This window comes from Pagrus pagrus, assembly GCF_965226575.1.
Source record: "Pagrus pagrus genome assembly, chromosome: 1".
Classification (NCBI taxonomy): domain Eukaryota; kingdom Metazoa; phylum Chordata; class Actinopteri; order Spariformes; family Sparidae; genus Pagrus; species Pagrus pagrus.
In genome coordinates, this window is record NC_140185.1 from 16,359,451 (window position 1) to 16,380,083 (window position 20,633).

The 20,633-nt window shown below is 40.2% G+C and overlaps 3 protein-coding genes across 3 annotated transcripts in view; all 3 read left to right on the forward strand.

Annotated features, from left to right (window-relative positions):
- Positions 1-1,806: 1,806 nt before the first annotated feature.
- On the forward strand, positions 1,807-5,706 carry LOC311257090 (troponin I, fast skeletal muscle-like). Its single transcript, XM_084352539.1, has 6 exons — positions 1,807-1,945; positions 2,045-2,081; positions 3,285-3,413; positions 4,724-4,813; positions 5,051-5,227; positions 5,497-5,706. The coding sequence occupies exons 1-6, from the start codon at positions 1,938-1,940 to the stop codon at positions 5,581-5,583; spliced, it is 528 nt and encodes a 175-aa protein (XP_084208665.1). The 5' UTR covers positions 1,807-1,937; the 3' UTR covers positions 5,584-5,706.
- A 1,131-nt stretch (positions 5,707-6,837) lies between these two features.
- Positions 6,838-11,346, forward strand: aph1b (APH1B gamma secretase subunit). The gene is made up of 6 exons (XM_084357048.1): positions 6,838-7,131; positions 7,848-8,018; positions 9,251-9,324; positions 9,908-10,030; positions 10,342-10,469; positions 10,631-11,346. The coding sequence occupies exons 1-6, from the start codon at positions 7,019-7,021 to the stop codon at positions 10,796-10,798; spliced, it is 777 nt and encodes a 258-aa protein (XP_084213174.1). The 5' UTR covers positions 6,838-7,018; the 3' UTR covers positions 10,799-11,346.
- Positions 11,347-15,772: 4,426 nt separating this feature from the next.
- The window catches only part of otog (otogelin), a gene marked incomplete at its 5' end in the record, with an annotated part of 53,383 nt that continues 48,522 nt past the window's right edge, over positions 15,773-20,633 (forward strand). The window contains 3 exons of the mRNA XM_084372162.1: positions 15,773-15,831; positions 17,092-17,146; positions 19,125-20,421. Coding sequence (XP_084228288.1) covers positions 15,773-15,831; positions 17,092-17,146; positions 19,125-20,421 — 1,411 coding nt within the window. The remainder of the gene's footprint in view (positions 15,832-17,091; positions 17,147-19,124; positions 20,422-20,633) is intronic.

Below are 20,633 nucleotides of genomic sequence, written 5' to 3' on the forward strand. Positions count from 1 at the left end.
TGTATAGCATGGTTGTGCTGATTATATATGTTTTAAAATATGCCACTCTGGTTCTGATGCAGCATGTAAACTGTAAAGTAACTAGTAACTACAGTAATGAACTTGCTGTAGAGGAGTATAAGTAAAATATTTGCCTCCAGTAAAGTACCAGTACCTATAGATTGTAAGTACAGTAAGTAAATGTACTTAGTTACATTTCATCACTCTGAGTGTGTGTGTGTGTGTGTGTGTGTGTGTGTGTGTGTGTGTGTGTGTGTCCTTCCCTCCCAGGTTGTAGCTGAATATAATGGGAACCAGTAAGAGCAATAAATCCTCCCAGTTTAGGGCTGACAGCTGCTGGGAGGCTTTTTCTGGTTCACCACCAGCAACACATCCATCTGTCCTCTTACAACTTTCTGTTATTCAGCTACATTTACTTTTCTTTACAAAAATGAGAATCTATTTAAGTGAGTTCAGGTTCAATCAGTAATAAACATCTGTTTTCACAATCTGGTTACTAATCCACAAACCTCTCTGCGAACAGGTGCGAGAAAAATATTTTCTTTTTTTTTTTTTGTCTTTAATAATCGACATCATCTCTGGGAATTTTTTTCATATGCCACGTTCAGTTGCTTTCTTTACAATAAACACAACCTGAAAAGTGTTATCAAATACTTTTAACATAACGGTTGACATTCACTTAAACAGTTCAGTATCCAGCGACATATCTTTATTTTTACATAACTACATATGAATCTCTGCTGCGCTCACATTACTGTCCGTGAACTAATGAAAGGAAGGAATGAAACAAACACAGATGGATGAAAGGAGCAGTCAGCTGTTACAGACTACAGCTGAGCTGACTCAGAGGAAATCAAGGACAGCAGAAAAAAACCCTCCACAGTTTAGTGAACTGAGCTTTCATTGTCCTTATAGAAGATCATGTGCTGGCTGGTTTTATTCTCTCTTCAAATGTCACAGAAGAGACTTTATAAATATCACACTTTGTCTCTTGACAGCAGAGTTCTGTTGATGAATTAGCTTCTTTACTGGCTCAATTGTTACTGACTGCAGCATTGTTTAAGACAATTATATCTTTCACATACTGTATAGTATCATCACTGTGATAGTAGCTAATAGTCCGCTCTTAGACGTTTATATAAATCCCATAAAAAGACCATAGCAATGTGTTAGTCCATCTCAGTCTAAAGCCCATCGGTTCCTACTGAAGACATACACCTTTAAAAACAGTTCACAATAATTTTGTTCCATATTTTAAAAGGGCTCAATAATAATATTGTAAAACAGCTGGTTGCTGTAGTTTTTAGCAAACACAACTCATACAAGAGGAAAAAGAACATTTGTTGGGGACTATTTTTAGTGGCGGATTAATCCACATTTTTTGCTGTGAGTATTTGAGGCAGCAGAATGATTTATGTAGGATTGAATCAAAATCAAGAACAGCGTGTGTCTGTTGTAATAAAGGAACATGTCACCCAGAGCAACACTGTCTCATTGTTGTGTTATCCATGTTTTTTGGGAAAACAATGGAGCTCTTTGCAGAGTCGAAGAAGATAAATCAGCTTTGATACGCACAATACTTCACTGTTGGTTTGGGGTTTTTTTGTGAGATTTGTTGACAATAAGAAAAGTTTGAGCATTGCCATCCTATCTTCGCCTTTAACCAAGATTATCTGAGTTAAACCCAACCCTTTAAAAATCTGAACTAAAACTGTGTAGTCCTTGTCTTGGTCCTACATTGTCTAGAGATTCCTGAAGTGTTTGTTTGAGGCTCAGCTGCCGCCATTGACCCCTGTCAGGAATTCAACCAACAGCTTCTGAGGACAACTGCTACTGGTCCATCACACACACACACACACTGAACCAAAACCTATAAACAGACCACAAAGCTGTGGTACTCTCATTCATCTCGCTTCTGCAGGCAGGAATCAGTCAGGATGGCAGAGTAAGTCCTGATCTGCACTGAGGAAACTTTCTGAATCGATAAAACTCAAAGAATTATGATGTAAATCTTATTTTCCTTCTTCTTCCTGTTTCTCTAAAGGAAAAAGATGTCGTCGAGCCGGAGGAATCAGCTCAAGGTACAGTAAGATGGTGCTGATGAAGGCCTGGAGTTTATTAGTTTTCACATTTGTGTTAAAAACTTCTTGCTGTGCCTGTAAAAGCAGTTTACTAAGTGTTTGATGGGAAAATATTAAAATAGTACAGGACATGAATTAGAAGCTTGCACACACGAGGAACCATTAGTATTTATGAAACTGTTTTTTATTCATGAAACTGGAATTTTTAGTCCAGCAAATAAATACATCACGTTCCACAAACAACCTTTAGGACAATGCTGGTCAGGTGGTCATCTGTGGCGGTGGCTCCCGACTCTTTTTTTGGCCTGTGACCCCTCCGAACAGAGCAAAGTCTACTTGTGACCTATTGTCACTGGTTGCATACGTCCATATCTACTGTATATACTTCTGTTCAATTTGAATGATATTTAGAGGTTTGTAAAGGTGACGTTATCAAATAATTCATAAGAAAAAGCAAAGATTCGAGAAATGCCTGAAAGCATAATTCCTTTGTTTTTCTTTTTGTCCTTATCTATTCTTGGAATTGACTCATGACCCCTCAGATTTACCGTACAACCACAGGTTGGGAACAAGACCTTTGGTTTAAATAAGGATATCTGAAAAGTTGGTATAAATGTCGAAGATCTTCAGATGTTTATTTCTACTCACTTTTGGTGACCATCAGGTAAAAAAGGGTGATGAAAATGGCTGTGAATATTAATTGGCCTACATACCATGGTGTTTTTTAATGGGAGTAACCAACCTTTCACCTGTAAATATGAGAACTCTATCTCATTCTTTTTTAAAAATCAGTTTCATATTATTCTTTGTTGAACCAGGGTGTTAAGATTGAAATCTCTGATCTTGAGTGAGTTTTTCTGCTGAATAAATGGCAGAATAATTGTTATATGGAGCCAATAGTGAAGGAGGAAAAAGTAAGGAAAAGATGAAACTATATGAGAGAAGGCTTCAGCATGTTGAAAATACATCACTGCAATTCAAATAATTGCAATAAAATAAACACAATAATACTTTATGCCTTCGTTGATGTGTTGACTTTGACCCGTTGATGTATTTCTGTACTGTGACTTCATACAATAATAGACTTAATAGGGTTTTTGCATGTTTTAAGGACAGAATAGGATACATTAACAGTTAAAAACAGCAACACTGAATATCATAACACAAACACAGACCAAGACTCTCTCCTCGCCTTCCTCTCAGAGCTTGCTGCTGCAGATCGGTGAGGCGATGCTGGATGAGGAGGCACAGGAGGCTGAGAAGGAGAAGATGCAGTACATGGAGGAGAAGTGCCCCACCATCTCTAACCCAGGATGCATGCAGGAGCTCCAGGTAAACCTCCACCACCTGGATGCTGGGTGGAGGACAGAAACACTCAGATGATGAACATGGCTGATCTTTATCTTAGCAGGTTTATACAACTGTAGAGCTGATATCCACTGTCAGTTCATGCTCTGGGCTAAATGTTTATGCATACTGTATTTGCCCATTACATGTAAACATATTATCATTTTAACAAACACATAATTGTTATATTTAGACATTCAACAGCTGCTCCCAGGAGACACTGGTGGGGCACGAGGAAACAAAAATCCCACGGGAGCTCCTATTGTTGAACACTAAAAATACAAACAGGAGAACCTCATGTTTGTTATGCTCCACAGTTGTTCAAATTAGTGTGTGCTTTAATTGGGAACCACAAGACCAGTAAGCTTATAAGACCTCAGTTGTACATTTAGTGAATCTGAATCCCTCCAGTCTCTCTCATAAGTGTCCGCTTGCTGTCAGTGCCAAGAGAGAAACACAAATCAAGCATGAAGTTGGATGTGTTGACACCGTATGAGGGCAACATTTAATTACGTCTCTATAGTACTTTCTCTTGGGCTTTTAAAGACCACATGTATATGTATTTAAAAAAACAAAACAAAACAATTAATCGTTTTTTAATGCCTAAATGTTTATTTCTATGTCTTAATGTGAATCATAGAATAGAATGAACCCATAAATCGACAACCTTTGAGATTATAGTTCATTCAAAAATGTTTGATTACATTTATATTTTCTTAATCAACAGTGTGTATTAGACGTATTGCATAGGTTTCCCCTAATCTTTTTTAGCCTCTTTCAGCTCAATGTTTTGGCTATAACAAGAGCTAAAACGAGAGGCTATATACATGTAGCATTTTTATCATCAGTTACATCAGTTTCATCAGTTTCGTCAGAATAAATCATACAGTTGTTTTGTATAGGCTGGATGTGTAAATAAGCATGTGTATAAGTTCTGCTGACAAGTTTATGAACAACTTTATACTGTAAGGTGATAATATGTCCAGGCTGTGTTTCAACTTGTTCCACTGCCCCCAAGTGGCAAAAAGAAGGAGGAAAAAAATAAATCAATGCAGCTTCAATTTGAAATATCCTGATGTTTAGAGAAACCTAAATACTGTGGCTTTATATATGTATTAATCTACATGCTATATTGTAACACAAAATAATTGAACACAATAAGAGTAGGAGGTGGCAGAAAATTGGATTAGTAGCATAAAGTGTTGAGAGTGGATCCTCTGCGTAGTGCATCAGCCTTGTATGTGAATAAAGTTTCAACCTTCACTTCTCTATTTTCCTGTCTACTTCAACACAAGGAGCTGTGCCGGAAACTTCACAAGCAGATTGATTTGGTGGATGAGGAGCGATACGACATGGAGACCAAAGTTACAAAGTCCAACAAGGAGGTACGTCTTCTTAGGTCAATTGAAGTCTGGTGAAAGATCACACCAGCGTCATTTGATTTTCAGTCTAAAGAAACTAAACTAGTATCACCAAAATTATACATATACGGCTACAAGATTTTAAAATGCTATACATCATTTTTATATGTGGATGGATTTTCAAGATTTGCCATTTAAGAAGACCATGTGTTTTTGATACACGCACAACACACATGTCTGAGTAAGTGTCTCCTCTGTCAGATTGACGACCTGAAGTTGATGGTTCAGGAACTGAAGGGTAAGTTTAAGAAGCCGGCCCTGAAGAAGGTGCGGATGTCGGCCGACACCATGCTGGCTGCTCTGCTGGGCTCCAAACATAAAGTGTCCATGGACCTGAGAGCCAACCTGAAGCAGGTCAAGAAGGAGGTGAAAGAGGAGGTGGGTGCTCCAGATTTTACATCAGACACTGAAGGAAAATTAAGGCACAATTAAATTTAATTTCATGTTATTGATTCCTTGTGCTCCTCTCAATTGTGTGGTTTCATCTCTCAAATCAGTTTTTGGCTCATTAATACACAACAGTAATTTAGATTAATATCAAGCAATCACAACAACAGACCAGACTCAAAATCATAACCCTTCACAAACCATTTATCATTAGATTATAATGTGAATCTGATGCTTTTCTTTCCATGTGTTTCTCTCAGGAGAAGCAAACAGGCGACTGGAGGAAGAACATCGAAGACAAGGCCGGGATGGACGGCAGAAAGAAGATGTTCGAGACAGAAGCATAAACATCGATGTGTTGTTCTGCTGTTTACAAGCATTATTCATTTCTGTGTATTATGCGAATCCAAGCTGTTGGAAAATTGTACAAATGATGGAATAAATATGTGGTGTGATGCCTTTGTACGTTTCATGATGATAACTTGATAAAGCTTTAAATAGAAAAAGGCTGGGACAGAACACATTGTATGTGTGCTCTACATGGATAAATCAAGACAAACACATTTAAGGACCACAAATGATAACAATGACACAAGTTAAGTTAGGTAACAGTAAACTCGAAAAGAATAAAATAAACAAGTTAAACAAATAATAGACAGGCATATCATTAGTGTAAAAAACATTAACTTAGCACTACTTTTTTAGTGTTTTAAATAGACTGCATATGTGTATTGTTATCATTTCATTACTTTTGTAACAGAGGTCGTAAGTGTTTTGTCTGTAAACACATCATGGGAACACTGAAACACATGTGAACATGGATATTCAGAAGATTAGTAACCCAGATGTGGTGTATTTCTTGCCATTCTTGACAAATGCTGCTTATGTTTTCCTTGTTGGCCCCAGAACTCCAGGTCAATTATACATATATATATATAAACATGGGAATTTGCGTGACTTAACACTGGATTAGGTTGAAATTTGTCCTGAACATCAGTGAGACTCTAAGGAAACTTACCTGAGCAAAGTCATTTTCAAAAATCCACATCTCCACTAGTTTTCACTTTCTTGCAACCAAACTTCTTTCTGTTTCTGTGTAGTATTAATGCAGCTCTATTGCATACAGATGATAACTGGTCCTCCATAGAAAATTGAATGCCACAGATTGTGTTGAATAAAGCAGAATATGAAAACTAGTAAAGATAAGAATTTTTGAAAATGACATCGCTTCTTAATTTTATTATTTTATTACTGTTCACCATTCAGCAACAACTATTTAAATACAAACATGTTTCCATGCAAGTTTCCTTAGGGTCTCATTGATGTTCAGGACAAATTTCAACCCAACCTAGTGAAAAATGAGTGATTGGTGAGGCTGGGAATACACATACAAGGAATCACAAAAAGCCTGAAATTGAATCAAAAATTCAGCCGTAGGATTTCTCAAGTTCCCGTGAATTTTATAAAAATCTCGACATGTTTTTTTTTCTTCCAGAAATTGTGGGTCAGTGGTTTTTTAATGTGTTTGTCATTATTTTTGTTTACAATAAAGTTTTTGGGTTTTTTTTTCTCGCTCACGTGACAACATGTGACGTCACGAGCAGACCCTGTGATACGCCTGTATGGAAGAAGAAGGAAGTGAAGTGAACCATTCAAGACAACAGAAAGACGCGACTTGTGAGATTTAAAGACAGGTATCTGTAAATCCCCCTTCAGAGGAACAAGAGAAGGTCTTTGTAAAGTAGCGCTGCTGGACGCTGACTTCCCCAACGAAGAGCCAAAATGACGGCGGCGGTGTTTTTCGGCTGCACCTTCATCGCCTTCGGCCCAGCCATCGCTCTGTTCCTGTTTACCATCGCCCGGGAGCCCCTGAGGGTCATCTTCCTCATAGCGGGGTGAGATACCCATCAAAGTTGGGGGAGAGTAAACTTATGCTCATGATAATAGAGTGATACCGACACTAATATCACGTTTTTAATCAGATAAGACACAGTATTTACTAGAGCTAGCTAGCTAGCTAACAGACCGCTTCGTTAGCTAGCTGCTACTGCTAGTTTCCATTTAATTGTTATCTCTGAAGCAAAAATTCCTCAAACTCTGTTGTTCCAGCTTCTCAGTTGTAAATATTTGTATTTCTCCTTGACCTAAAGTCAGTAACACTGTAAAGAATCAGTTCAGATCAGATAATCTGTTTTTCTAGGTTATCTCAGTGCTATAAGGTGCCATTCTGATCTCAGTGAGTATGACATTAACATTCATGTCCTGCTGTCTCCTACTTGGTAAGCCTTCAAGCTGTATCTCATCTCTGGACAGCCTGTCGAAAAGTGAATACCCTAAAGCCTACTTTAAAGCATTCACTTAGACTGTAAGGCTGGAAGTCACAGCCATTTGTGAGTAATAAGAGCTTGAGAAAGTCTTAATCAAAGATAACTAGGTCAGGAGAGATGACGGGCAACATAGATCTGGCAGAGTCATTGGACTGAAATCAGACATAAAACCATATTCAGTAATCCTCTCAGATGCCATAATTAAATTAATGTCATATCTGCTGGAGTTTTTTCCTCTCCATATACTGTAACTAATTGAGTATTTCTTGTTATTTTCCTTTCAGAGCGTTTTTCTGGCTGGTGTCTCTGTTGCTGTCCTCTCTGGTGTGGTTCATCTCTGTTCAGATCAGCAATAAGGACAGCGCGGCGCAGCAGAAAGGTCTCCTCATCTTCGGCGTGGTGCTGTCCGTCCTGCTGCAAGAAACCTTCCGCTTCGCTTACTACAAGCTGCTGAAGTAAGTTGCTGCCACAGTGTTCACAGCTTTCTGACGGTATTGCACATAGTTGTCTTTAACACTGTCTCTGTCACAAAAAATTCACATAATCACTCATCACTATTCAGTGTGAATCTTTTCATCTGGCACTGAGTCTGTTACCAACGTTTTCCTCATCTCAGTCAGTGTAGAGTTGTGTGTTATGGTAGTCTTTGCATATTAATTCTTACTGATTTTGTAGTGGGTGCTTAACAAATCAACATACTTAACCACTTTATATGAAAAAGATATGATGTTATATGTGGTTAAGTCAAAAGTCAATCAAACTGTGACTTTCAAATGCTGCTGCCAGTTACAAAGCAAAACAGTTTTCCAAAGATAAAACCCTTTTTCTGTTTTCTTTGTGTGTTGTTTCATGGGTCAGTACTGCCCGTGAACATCGGACTCAAATATCAGATGTAGTTAAATATGCACTCTGCCTTATTTTAGTTTACCTGAATCAAAATCTGCTGAGAATGAGGTTTTAGTTCAGAATTGGGGGTCACAGGAAATTCTATTGAATATCAGCAGCCAGCAGAGGCCACTAAAGTTTTATAATCTGTGTTATAATCCAGTTATCTGAATGGCCACTGATTCAGTATTTTTAACAGTATTGTTGCCGTATCGCTGTTTCTTTAGACCTTATAACACAAACTGATATGCTAAAAATTACAGCTGATGATTTTCAAAAGCAATTTGTTGTTTCTGACTTGACATGCAGAAACTTGAAACTTGTTTGCGCACATAAAATCAGTTTTTGTTGATGTTGTCATTGGTTTTTTGTCTTGTTGTATTAATCTATGCTTGTAACTTTGTAAGTGCTTGTCAGTAAGAAGTTATTTCAGATTCAGGGCTGCAAGTGACAATAAAGACTCCTGTTTGAAACATTTTAAAAAAGTTAAACATTAAGTCGTCTTACAAGAAAAAAGGGAACCTCTGCACTCTCATCATCATAATCATCATCATCATTATCATCATCTTCATACCTTGATGAGTATTTTCCCAGGATGTTTGTCTGTCCTGGTGTCCCAGTTTGTTCCAGTTTGTTCCAGTTTCCCACCTTTAGTCCCTTTCTGTTAAAGGGTCATTGTTGCAGCTCATATCATCTTCCACCGACTGACACACATATTTCCTATTGATGTTCTTGTTTACGACACGCAGTGAAACATAGGACTAAAACACTGATGTGTGTGTTTGTGTGTGCTTTCCTGCAGGAAGGCAAATGAAGGCCTGCTCACTCTCAGTCAGGAGGAAACAATGCCGATCTCCATACGGCAGCTGGCCTACGGTACAGTTAGTCTGCACTTCACTTCACTGTTGCTTTTTTTATTCAACACTGACTGTAGTTGCGTGGTGCTCTGTGAAAGGTGCCGCTGCTGAACAGGATGATGGATTCTGATGAGAGACCACTGATCACCTTTTGTCTTTTGACACCCTCTGTGTTGACATTTCAGAGTTTGAAAATCATGTTGCTAACTGATTTTACATATCAAATTAATACTTGTCATGGAAGTACTAGTACGCAGCCTGTGAACACTTGAAAGATGTGGACATTTACAAAGCATTGAGGCACGATGGACTGAAAGTCAGGACCTCGATGCCTCTGCTGCTTCGTTTTTACTACTCTTATAAAAGTCTGGGTCTCTCGTGTCTCATAGAAGTACGATACTAATTCATTGGATCCCTTAAATTTTGTTAATAAAGAATTAATATATACACTGAGGAAGATATTTTACAGTTATAAAATAAACTTCTCTGTGCTGTCTGGGAGACAAACAATCTGAGCGAGACACATTTTCTGACTCTAAATGATCTTAAACGCCAAATGTAGCATTGGAATAAAACTCTCCCCTGCTGTTGTTTTGTTTCAGTGTCTGGCCTTGGCTTCGGCTTCATGAGTGGAGCGTTCTCGGTTGTGAACATCCTGGCCGACTCTGTGGGGCCGGGGACTGTCGGGATCCATGGAGACTCTCAGCACTACTTCCTGTCCTCAGGTAGCATTGCCCACAGTGATGTCCAGTTAGCTGCAGTGTGTAATTTGACATTGTAATGTGTGTATGTGTCTTTGTCCTACCCAGACATAGATGAGTTTGTGTCAAAACACTACAAGCATGTTTTTAGTTTGTGAAGTTGGTTAACTGTTTTGGCTCTCTACTCATACAAACCAAATGTAAAATGTCCCGCCCCCTTTCATAGAGGCAAGTTAAGGAAAAGTGCATCCTAGTAATGCAATAGTGGGAATATGAAGAGGATTAACTTAGTTGGAGTTTACACAGTCCTTCATGTCACCGTTTGACTCTTTCAGCCTTCATGACCATGGCCATCATCCTGCTTCACATGTTCTGGGGCGTCGTCTTCTTTGATGCCTGTGAGAAGCAGCGCTGGTGGGCCGTGGCTGCTGTCGTCATCAGCCACCTCATCGTTTCCTGTCTGGTGAGTGTTGCTAAGGGTTAGGGACGGGGCAATGAAAACTGGGTTTGTGGTTATTTAAGATCATATAAATAAAAAAAGAAGGAAATTGGGAAAGAGCATAGAGTGGTTATCTTTGTATGTATTTTCATGTTTTGTGTTTATCTGTTTCTCTTCTCATGCAGACCTTCCAGAACCCCGAGTACGTCGCCAGCCTGGTTCCCACCTACGTCATCTTGTTCCTGATGGGCATTTGGGCGTTTTACGCTGCCGGTGGTTCACTCAGGAACCTCAAACTCTGCCTCACCTGCAAAGACAAAGACTTCCTCCTCGCCAACCACCGGCCCAGATAACGCAGCACACCAGCAGTGTGCAGGACTCTCAATCCAAAGATCCTCGAGTTCACATACACACATTCACTGAATGCAGCGCAGAAGGAGTGTTAAATCCTCTGGTAGTCTGCCGTTTCACTTAAGAGGCAAACCTAAGGAAACTAAGATGGGAGTCAAGTTTGATTCACGTTCGGCTCATTTTTTTTGTATGGATTTAATTTACATCTAATTATGAGATTCTGTTAAAAAAAAACTAAATATCTCTTTGGCTGATAGTGTCCCCGGTTTGTTGGCTGATGCACTAGAAGAACCAACAGATGAACGAACCTACAAAAATATTTCAAGTTGGCGACACTCCTTATATTCTGTACATACCCTAATGTTTTCTGACGGCTATCTTCTTTCAAATGTGTCAAATCATTCAAACACTTTGTGTAAATATTTATGCATTTTTAATTCCCTGATGTGTAGATAGTGTGAAGTTTTAGCTTTTTTTTCAAGATGTGACACCGTCTTTAATCTGTATGAGAACTTGCCTTTGAATTAAAAATGAACATTGATTTACAGAAGCTGAGAGGGGACATGACTGATTTGTTTTATTTAGTTATGTGGAGGTCACTCCCTCTGTAGGACATATTGTGGCTTCAGCTCTAAGCTTTCTATTTCTTAATATAACATAACTGACAGATATTTGATCACAAATCTAATTACAAATGTTCCTTCTGCTATCAAGAAATACCACGTTTTGTCCTGCTGCTGTTTGCATCCAGAGAGGCGAGCAGCTCTCAGACCCTGAGTGACTGTAAACTGAAGAGAAACAGAAGATTGATGGATCATTAATTGATCAAAGATTCCGATATTCCCCTCAAAAAGCTCTGATACATGCAGTAGCTGTCAGCCATCTCATCTGTTATCTTGTGAAAAAAACATTTTATGAATGAGTCTCCGATATGCTAAAATTCCAAACAATGGGTGTTTTCCTTTGCACCTGATTTTGTTTGTATGGATTCAGGTCCGATGTGTTTTATGAGGAGGAGATTGATGTCAGCGACTCGTTACAGATGTAAATTGTAACTCTTTGTGTTCAGCATGATTCCTGCTCTGTGCTGCCACTTTACTCCAGATAGCATCTGTTTTGGTTATTCACACAAGTAGATAAGATGCCTACTTTCTGTTGGCAGTTTATTAGGTACACTTTGCTAAAAATTTAGTGACTCAGTTTGTGGTGCTGTTGATCTGTATTCCTTTTTACTGACACATCTTTATCAGCAGTGGGCAGTGGACGCACAGTGCCCACGGACCAGCTCCAGATGGAGGCCAGCGCCTTGATCTAATGTGCATGTTGTTGATGATGGAGGAAACTCACCCAAGCATGGGGAGAACATGCAAACAGCAGGGCCCTGCCCCAGCCAGGATCAAAACCTTCAGTGTCAACCACTGCAGCATCAATATATAACATATTCATGTTTTCCTCAGGAAAAAAAGAAATGCTAGAAGCAGAATACTGACCCCTTGTTTGTCTGAACCCCAGACCGAGTTCTGATGAGTGATGCAAGCAGTTTCCATATTTTATCTAGTTTCTGTAGAACTTCATTTTCAGCTTTACATTGTACTGAACCTCTTCCAACGCTCATAAGATGGTGGCAAAGCGTGCTTTAAATTTAAGAGAATTAAAGGGTAGCTCCATCAATTTTACACACTAAACATACTTTTTGTTTACAGGTCTTGGGGAGTACCTCTTTATATGTGGAAAAAAATAGTAAACGCCTTTTATGGCTTCAGAGGATGCTGCATGCAAACTAATAAACTGCCTCCGGTGATGTCACTCAGTGACCCAGTTGCATTGTGGGTAATGAAGGTGCCTAAGTTTTGAAAGATAGAAGATTGAATGGATTAAAAAAGTTGATATGTGGCTTCCCCTGGAGCCTCAAGAGGCTTTATACTACTTTTTCATATACTCTATACTTCTTCTCAAGACCTGCAAACACACTATAATGTGTAAGATGGAGTTACCTTTTAAATGTTTAGCTAGCTTGGTGCTTCAGGTCATGGTATGGTGACTACCAACTGAAAACTCCTTGTCGTTAGCTTTGTTGATCTGTTAACTTCTCTCCAGCATCATCATCAGGTCAAAATTTTGTTGACCACTGACGAGGCATTTCAGGAGCAGTGTCTTCTGTTGGAGAGAGGAGAGGGGCTTCTGTTTCACACTGTGACCTTTTTTATTTTCAAGATCTTTTCCATGTACAGTACAAGAGCATTTATAAGACACTGAAGGAAAGGAATACAGGTCTCCTTTAAACTAAAATTGTCAACTTGGCATTACACCTTGTGCCTCAGTACAGCCTCACAGAGCTGTAAACATGCCTGTAAACTCTTATTAATATTTAAGTCCTCAGTAGGTAGTTGTGCATTTTGGGGCTGAGTGTCAAACAGGTTAGTGAGGTCAGAGAGTATTGAGATAAAATATTATCGGACGTATTGTTCAGGTGCACAACATCTAACTTCATGCAGAAACACATAAATCTACAGAAAACAATCAGTCATTTCATGGGAGCTTTAATGAGCCGTCTGCAGGGCACAAAGCAGGCGCCAGCTTTCCTGTACACTGCATGTGTGTGTGTGTGTGTGTTAGTGTGTGTGTGTGTGATGGGGCAAAAGCCCTGTACGCCTCAGAGGGATGCTTCAGTCTCCACGCCCTTAAAGACAAGGACCTGAAGCAGTGTGTGTGACAGAGCAACAGACTAATCGCACTTAAGAATCAGACACACTTCCAGTTTTTTAATGCTGCCTCTTAAAACCTACCTCCACTCTGCCCCCCTCTCTGCTGGTCCTGTTTCCATTTATGAAAGCAGACACCTCCTGGCTGGGCGACACAAAGCCTGTTGGGGTCTCTGAGGGCTTCCGTCAGTCAAAGGCCTTTTTACCCAGACAGCAGACAGACAGACAGAGACGCAGGAGTTTCCTCCAGACTTTCACATGCTAATACAAATCCGTGCAGCTGGTGACACTGGGGTCACTGGTGATATGAAAGGTGTGTGTTTCCTGTCAGGTATTAGGAGGCGGTATGTTTGGGTTCAGATCAGGTCGTCACAGTCTGAACAGCATCCAGGGGACGCCCAACAAAGAAGGAAATATTAAAGGCCCAGTGTGTAGGATTTAGGAGGAACTCTTGGCAGAAAGTGGCAACCAAAATAAAGCCAAAGCAAATTAACAAAAGTTGCAGTCCCTGTTGTGAACCAGTATGAGAGCCCATGTTAAAATGTTTACAGCCTGGTACAAAAAACTGTTGGTGTCTTAAGGTCATGCATAATTAAGGGCTTTGAGTGACAGCTAGCCGAGAGCTGGGGCTGTGTTTGTGGTGTTGATGCCTTTTGAAGAATATTTAATGCAGATATCAGACAAATAATACGGCTTGCTGTGTGCATAAATACACTAACAGACCGGAGCGGGGGGACAGATGCCGGTGTTTTGGATTGATGACTGACCCTGTTAGCGTTAACTGGCAAAACTCTGCCAAAGCTGCCACGTTCGCCTCAAGCTTCAGGAGGAACAAACACACAGACACACACACACAGACACACACACACACACACACACACACACACACACACACACACACACACACACACACAAATGATCCTGCAATTAAACTCACCTGAATGACATGAGGCAGAATTGGCTCATATTTATATGTGAACACAGATAGTTTTTTAGCCTGAGCTAGCTTGGCAGCTTCTAGCTAGGTGGGTCCATTACTGATTAGCCAGTAGAAGGAGGAGTCAAGTACTGCCAAGATGGGACAGCTGGTACCGCCCACTCATTCTCACGATGACGGCAGAAATGGACTATAATAACAATCATTATATTTTATCATTGCATAATCACCGGAAACCGAGAATTGTTTTTGTTATTACCCTGAGCGTTTCATATCTTTAGTGGGAGTGGGTCATCCTCTATGGATTCAGATATCTTACACTGCCATGTTTCTACGGTAGCCCAGGGAGGAACAAAAAACTGACTCTAGAGAGGATCTATTGCATTTTCAGTGGCTGGGGTGAGGAGTGTTAAGCTGGTTGCAATGTGCAACTACACCACTAGGTGCCACTAAATCCTACACACTGGACCTGAAATGTTTTCCTTTTGAAACATGTATTATGGAAAATGAGTCTTGACCTGAGGAGAACTCCTCAAGAAACTGTTCAACAAGTTCACATTGCCTACGACACAGCACTCAGAGTTACCATGGCCTGGATGAACCTTTATCAACAGCTCTTTCAAATATGTGAAATGATAGTTCAACCCCATCACAGCAATGCAAATGTTTGATTAATGAACAACACGTAAATTGGAGTTAAAAAGATTATTAGGTCAAACATTTACGTAGAAAGCACCAGAAATGGCCAGACAGTCTGCTTGCATGTTTAAATTGCAATGTTGACATTTTGGTCAGGTTTAGTCAATCGAGTAACCAAAAATCAAAGTCTTCCTTAATCTGTCATACTTTGAAAATTGCGTAATTTTTCATTGTTTAAAATATAACTTTTAATGAAGGATTCATCTTGTAAGTTTCATTTTGTCTGATGGTCTCTGCTGCCTCCACATGCTGCTGTGATGCTCCACTGACTGTGGACCACAGAGGGGCGCTGTTCTCATGGCTCCTGCTCAGTGTCACCACCGCACAGTTACACCTGTCAGTTTGTTTGTAAGGTGATTCAGACTTTTTGTGTCTTTTTTTTTTTTTAACTTTTCACTGTAGTTAGCTATATGTGGATTTAAATGATATTAAACCAGTAGGGTAAATCAAACCTAACCTGGAAACACAGCTGGTTTATTTCATACCTTCAGTCCGGGGCTCAGATCATCAGTATCGGAGCACCGCTGCTTGTGTTATCGCCCTGTCTCAGCCACGCCCACCCGCGCGCCCACCTGTGCATATTTTATGCTAATGAGCAGGTGCCTCGGTTCTTGAGGCGCGCGGCGGGCCGCTCGGGGATGAGCCGGATGGAGCAGCGCAGGGAGCAGCGGGAGTCCAGCCGGAGGCTTTTCAACAGGTGATGCTGTCCAAACCCGACTGACTGCGGATCCGCGAAACACGAATGGATCCCTATTTAAGACGGAGCTGGAGAAGGCTTTTTCACTTATTATCTGTGTATTTTGTCCTAATTTATCAAGGTGAGTCACAAACTTTGAGTCCGTGCTGTTGTTTGGAAGATTAAATGGAAAATACAAAGAAAGATTTTCTAATTGTTCCGTTTTAAAGTTCAGAGTAAATCAGATGTCAGCGGGTTCATCGCTCACATGTCAGCTGAGTGTCTTCTCTAGTCTGAACTGTTCTCACTTGTCTTAATGTGGATTCTCTCTTTTCACTTTATTTGTCTTCCTTTTATTTGAGTTACATTGACGTGATCAATTTTTATTTATTCAGACTATCTTATATTTTATTTGTTGTTCTTGATTTCAGCGCATCTGTCCTGGGGTGTTGAGAGAGTGAACCTTTCTAACTTGGGAGAATTTAATAAGTGAGTTATTTTATTTTTTTTAAATATTAATTATCTTAGTATCATTGTGTGTTGTTTTATTAATTTTTATATTTTATTTTAATATCATAAACTGTATACAAGCTCCATTTACATTTGAAATTATTTATTTTATATTTTATATATATATATATTATTCCTATTTCGTATATTTTTTTTACTAATTTCAATTAGCAATAATAACAATAGTTAAAATAGCCTACTAATACAAATATTAACAATAACAACGCATGTTATTGTTGTAACAAGGGCTGAAATAATTGACGCTTAATCAATTAGCCGATCAACAGAACATTAAAGGGCAACTTTTTTTTTTATAGTTGATTAATCATTTATGTTATTTTTTAAGCAAAATTGTCAAAAACGACTTGATTGTTGCTTCTCAAGTGTTAATATTTTCTGTTTTTGTCCAATATGGAAGTTGAGTGACAGAAGATTTTTAACTTTTCGACTGTTTGGTTCCACAAAATATGCAAAATTGCAAATTGCAAATTTCTGACGGTTTATAGACCAACTGATCGGTCAGCTGATCGAGAAAACAATCTGCAAATCAAATTGATATTGAAATGATTGTTAGGTGCAGCCCTGGTTGTTTCAGGTTGCTCTTCGTCAGTAGTATTTCATGGAGCAGGCAGTGCTCGTCTGGTTGATTGATAGTTAGGTTTTTTTTGTTATTTGGTGTTCTGGTCGGTTCGTGGTTGGTGGTGGGTTTGTGGTGTCAGGGGGAATGCTGCAGCGGGAACAAACCTCTCCTTGTTCTCTCTGTCCCAGCAGCGGGAGCAGCAGGATAAAGCAGCAGAAATGGGACACCGCTTCCCAGGGAGGGCAGGTAGGCAGCCGCATTGATCATTGATGCTGATGGAGCTGCTTCAGGCGGCAAACACACAGCCAGAGATCACCCCAAAAATCTGCATCGCTCACACCAAAACACAGAGAAAAGGAAACAACAACCGTCACCTGAAGGAATTTTATTCCAATAACTTATACCCAGTATTCCTGTATAAACTTCAGATATATTCACTAACTGCTTATAGATGTAGCTTCACAACAATATATGCATAACAGTAGATGTATAGCCAAATATTTATACAATTTAAATATACACAAGGTTGTACATATACACCCTCTGTAGATAGATAACAGATGGCATTGTGTAGCTTTAGATGCAGATTGTTGACATGTTTTTCTATCATATGGTTAAGAAAGTGGCAATCATTATTTTTTTTTAAAGGTTTTTCAGATACTATTTGACAATTCAAATTCAGTTTAAAAATGTCTCATCACATAGTATTTTAATGCTTTTATTGTGGTATTTTAAACGATAGTTTTCTTTTGTACAAACATACATGCCATGTGTATGTTTGCACAAAAGAAAAAACACAAAGAACGGACAAGTTTCCCATGAGACCTGGCCGAAACTACACCCCGATGACACGTAAAGATATGAGCTGATGTGCATTTAAAGGCATGCAAAAGTAGTAAAATTGCTCCAAGTGACATTTGTTCACCGGATGCCGACATGTGAGGGAGTCCCAGCAGGAATATACAGTAGCTGGTCTGTTGTCTCAACCTTCTTCTATCTGACCCTCCATCTGCCTGAATGTGGTCGCTCCTTTTGTCCGGCTTCCCTTTGGCTCAGGGAGGCGTGAGAATCCGGTCCAAACTATAGGGGTTAGTAAACGAACAAAGTAATTAGTAGCACAGGTCACGGAGGAGATCTATCTCATGTCAGATCTCTGAGCTTTAACTTCGCCCTTAGTTCAATCAATGCATCGTGACATCTGCTGTGTTCGAGTCTGACCTGCTAAGTCTCGATATCTCCTGATACCGATCACTGATTAATAATGCATAGCCACACACCCCTCATACCCTCCCACCCTTCACTCTTAGCATCTGCTTTGTTCCTGCTCTTTGAGATGAAAGACTTGGTTTGAGAGCTCAGGTATCCAGGTAGAAAAAAATGTCCGACTGATGGTTTCTGTGAATGTCAATATTTTTAAATTAAAGCTGCTGTTACTCTGTATTTTCTGCTTAATATCTGTCCATCAAAATAATGACAGTTTTCATGCGAAAAAGGCTCCAGATATTCAAACCAACCCAAGTTTTTTTTCGTTCTGGGACGGCTTAATTTCAGCATGGCAAACTGTAAAACCTGGCAACTAAAACATATTCACATTTTAATTCAGAAAACTTCTCCATAAACATCCCCTCACTTCATATCTCATACAACAAAGATCCTCCAAAATGGGAAAAACACACGGGGGAGGTGGTGGAGGGGAAGGTGGGGTTTGTCGACCTGGATGGGAAAGCTGAGTTGGAAGTCACAGAGGAGTTGTTAATGAAGGCTGGATGACAGCTCTTTTCTCTCCAGCCTCTTCTTTTCCCAGCGCTGCCTCAGTTCCATCCTCAAAAGTCAGGACTCTCGTTTGGCAACAACCAGCGTAATTCTGGGAGGAATTTTTGCCCCAAACAGAACACATAATTGTAAAAAGCTTTGGGTGTCTTACATTTTAATCAAAGCTTTATTAATCTGTCACCCGAGAGCTGAGCTTGTTTTTCCAGATTTGCTTGATATTATGGAATTAATTAAAAGAATCAGACGGCGTTACAGGGACTTAATTTTGGTTTGCTGAAATTGCCTCCTCCCTTTCTTTGTGCCAAGGGCCAATATGAAAATGATCAGATTTAATATATTTGGTTGGAAGAGCCTCTGAAACTTTGCTAGACCGGAACGGATTATGGCTTTATGACTGAATGGCTGCAACTGTTGCATGAAATACTTGTTGATTCAGTTTCTCTCCTTGAAGGACCTCCAGACAGCAGCTGCTGTGTTAGAAGCCAACACGTCTTCCTCCAGTCATTCACCGGTCAGCAGGACTGCTGCGTCCAACCTGACGTCCAACCCCATGTCCTCCAGCACAGAGAGGACACCGACCTCCTCATGGACCGTCAGCTCTGACCAATCATCTGCAACCCCAGCAACATCTAGTCAGACACCATCAAGAACAGCAACATCCAGCCAATCACCAAGCAGCACAACATCAACTAGCCCAGAAACATCCAGTCAATCACAAAGCAGCACAGAACAAACCAGCCAATCACCAGGCAGTACAGTACCAGCCAGTCAATCAGCAACCAAGACAGCACAATCCAACCAATTACAAACCAGCCCAGGATCAGCTAGCCAATCACCAGGACACACAACACAAACCAGCCAATCTCAAACCACCACAGCACAAACCAGCCAATCAACTGGCAGTACAACACCAGCTAGCCCATCATCAACTAGCCCAGCAACATACATTCAATCACCATCCATCACAGCATCAGCCAGCCAATCACCAGGCAGCACAACACAAACCAGCCAATCTCGAACCACAACACCAGCCAGCCAATCATCAACTAGCCCAGTACAAGCTAGCCAATCACAAGGCAGTAAAGCGCAATCTGTTCAATCGGTGACAAATATAGGACTTCCTAGCCAATCACCAACCACCACAGGTCCAGCCAGCGAATCACCAACCACCAGAGCACCACGAAACCAATCCCCAACCACCACAGGTCCAGCCAGCCAATCAACAAGCAGAACAACACCAACCAGCCAATCACCAGCAAACACACCAAAATCCAGCAAATCACCATCCAATGTAGTGCCAGCCAGTCAATCACCAGACAGCAAAACACCAGCCAAGACCTTATCTGACAAATCCAAAGGCAGTACTACAAAATCTAGCCAATCGGCATCCAGTCAAATACCACAGAACCAGTCAAAAACCAGCTCAAACACATCAAACCTATCATCACTCACATCAGCATTTTCTAATCACTCACCACCCACATTAATAGCAGCTGATCAATCCAAAAACAGCTCAAAAACTTCACTCCACATATCGTCCAGTTTAACATCACATAACCAATCAAATTCACCACCATCTGACCAATCCCTGACCAGTGCAGTGCCATCAAACCAATCATCACCTGGTTCAGCATCACCAGGAAACTCAGTCAGTGGAGTCTTTTCACCAGATGAGCATCCAGTGAACATTTCACTGCTCACCAGGCAGGCGAAGGAAGCCTTGAAGTCATCGCTTCGTAGGACTCCAGGTAGGTTTGTATGGATGGAATCTATATATGGTTCATATGGATGTTAAATGTGTGCAGATGACATGTAGTTTGGAAATGCAACATCACAAATCTCCCAGGTTTAAGTCCTTCCAGATGATGCAATTAGGGAAAAGACTGATGTCTGGCAAAATTCTTGTAAATGATTTTTCGGTCTGTATCCCTCAGACTTAAAGCCACTGCCTTATTCAAAT

Bases quoted from the DNA above. Each gene is read 5' to 3' on its own strand.
- LOC311257090 (XM_084352539.1), top strand. The intron at 3,414-4,723 runs GTAAACCTCCAC...CTTCAACACAAG, and splicing joins GATGCATGCAGGAGCTCCAG to GAGCTGTGCCGGAAACTTCA. The intron at 5,228-5,496 runs GTGGGTGCTCCA...TGTTTCTCTCAG, and splicing joins AGAAGGAGGTGAAAGAGGAG to GAGAAGCAAACAGGCGACTG.
- aph1b (XM_084357048.1), top strand. From the start codon at position 7,019: ATGACGGCGGCGGTGTTTTTCGGCTGCACCTTCATCGCCTTCGGCCCA. The intron at 7,132-7,847 runs GTGAGATACCCA...TTTTCCTTTCAG, and splicing joins GTCATCTTCCTCATAGCGGG to AGCGTTTTTCTGGCTGGTGT. The intron at 8,019-9,250 runs GTAAGTTGCTGC...GCTTTCCTGCAG, and splicing joins GCTTACTACAAGCTGCTGAA to GAAGGCAAATGAAGGCCTGC.